The 1,099-nt window shown below is 42.5% G+C and overlaps 1 protein-coding gene across 1 annotated transcript; it reads right to left on the bottom strand.

Annotated features, from left to right (window-relative positions):
• Positions 1–365: 365 nt before the first annotated feature.
• On the bottom strand, positions 366–916 carry LOC113455934 (cyclin-A2-like; the record flags this gene model as incomplete). The annotated part of the gene is made up of 2 exons (XM_026778562.1): positions 731–916; positions 366–589 (listed from the first exon to the last, which is right to left on the bottom strand). Coding segments are annotated over exons 1-2 (350 nt in total), but the record flags the coding sequence as incomplete, so codon positions are not given.
• Positions 917–1,099: the final 183 nt, after the last annotated feature.

Below are 1,099 nucleotides of genomic sequence, written 5' to 3' on the forward strand. Positions count from 1 at the left end.
TAATCCCAGCACTCGGGAGGCAGAGGCAGGCAGATCTCTGGGAGTTCGAGGCCAGCCTGGTCTACAAGAGCTAGTTCCAGGACAGGAACCAAAAATGCTACGGAGAAACCCTGTCTCAAAAAAAAAAAAAAAAAAAAAAAAAGAGTACAAAATCTAAATTTATTCCCTTCATTACAGAACAGTGAGAAAGCACTGACTGAGACTCAGGTTCAATTCTCAGCACCAGCAATGGTGGCTCATAAAACTGTCTTGGTATCCAACGCCCTCTTCTGGCCTCAGCAAGCACTGTACACATGTGCCACAAACCACACACTAAAGTATAAGTGAGGAGGGGTAGTGAAAATGACTGTGAACTAAGTACTTACGAAGCCAGCAGCATAGCAGCAGTGCCTACAAGCTGAAGCTTCCCTCTTAACACAGACATGGAAGAGAGGAACCGGTCAATGTAGTTCACGGCCAAATGCAGGGTCTCATTCTGTAATTTATATTCTTCTCCCACTTCAACTAGCCAGTCCACAAGGATGGCCCGCATACTGTTAGTGATGTCTGGCTGCTTCTTCATGTAACCCACTTTAGGTTTACATTTAACCTGAAAGAAAACTCAGCAGTGTTAAATAGAATCAGGTCACTTTACCATTCACAAAGATGCTATTGACTTTGTGATACTATAAACTTTAGCATTAGAGTAACTCCTCAACTTCATTCAGTAGTTTTTAATGAACAGTCTTACCTCCATTTCCCTCAGGTATGTGTGGATGTCTTCATTGTAGTCGGGTACTTCATTAACACTCAGTGGCTTTTCGTCTTCCAAGACAATAGACATATCCATAGCATGTGGTGATTCTGCGAATGACATCGATACCAAAGTATTTATCTCTCTGGTAAAGCAACAGAGTATCCTATTCTGGTCTTAGTATTTCGGTCTCTATAGCTTTAGGATGAACTTAATTCAAAAAAAGAAAATAGATAGACTACTAAGAGGACTGAGAATTACCTTAAGTATCACCTTCCACAAAAGATGAATAGATATGGACTTCCCACAGGGCAGGGAACCCTGATCGCTCTTTGGGCTGACGAGGGAGGGGGACTTGGTTGGGGG

This window comes from Microtus ochrogaster, unplaced genomic scaffold, assembly GCF_000317375.1.
Source record: "Microtus ochrogaster isolate Prairie Vole_2 unplaced genomic scaffold, MicOch1.0 UNK5646, whole genome shotgun sequence".
NCBI classification, from domain to species: domain Eukaryota; kingdom Metazoa; phylum Chordata; class Mammalia; order Rodentia; family Cricetidae; genus Microtus; species Microtus ochrogaster.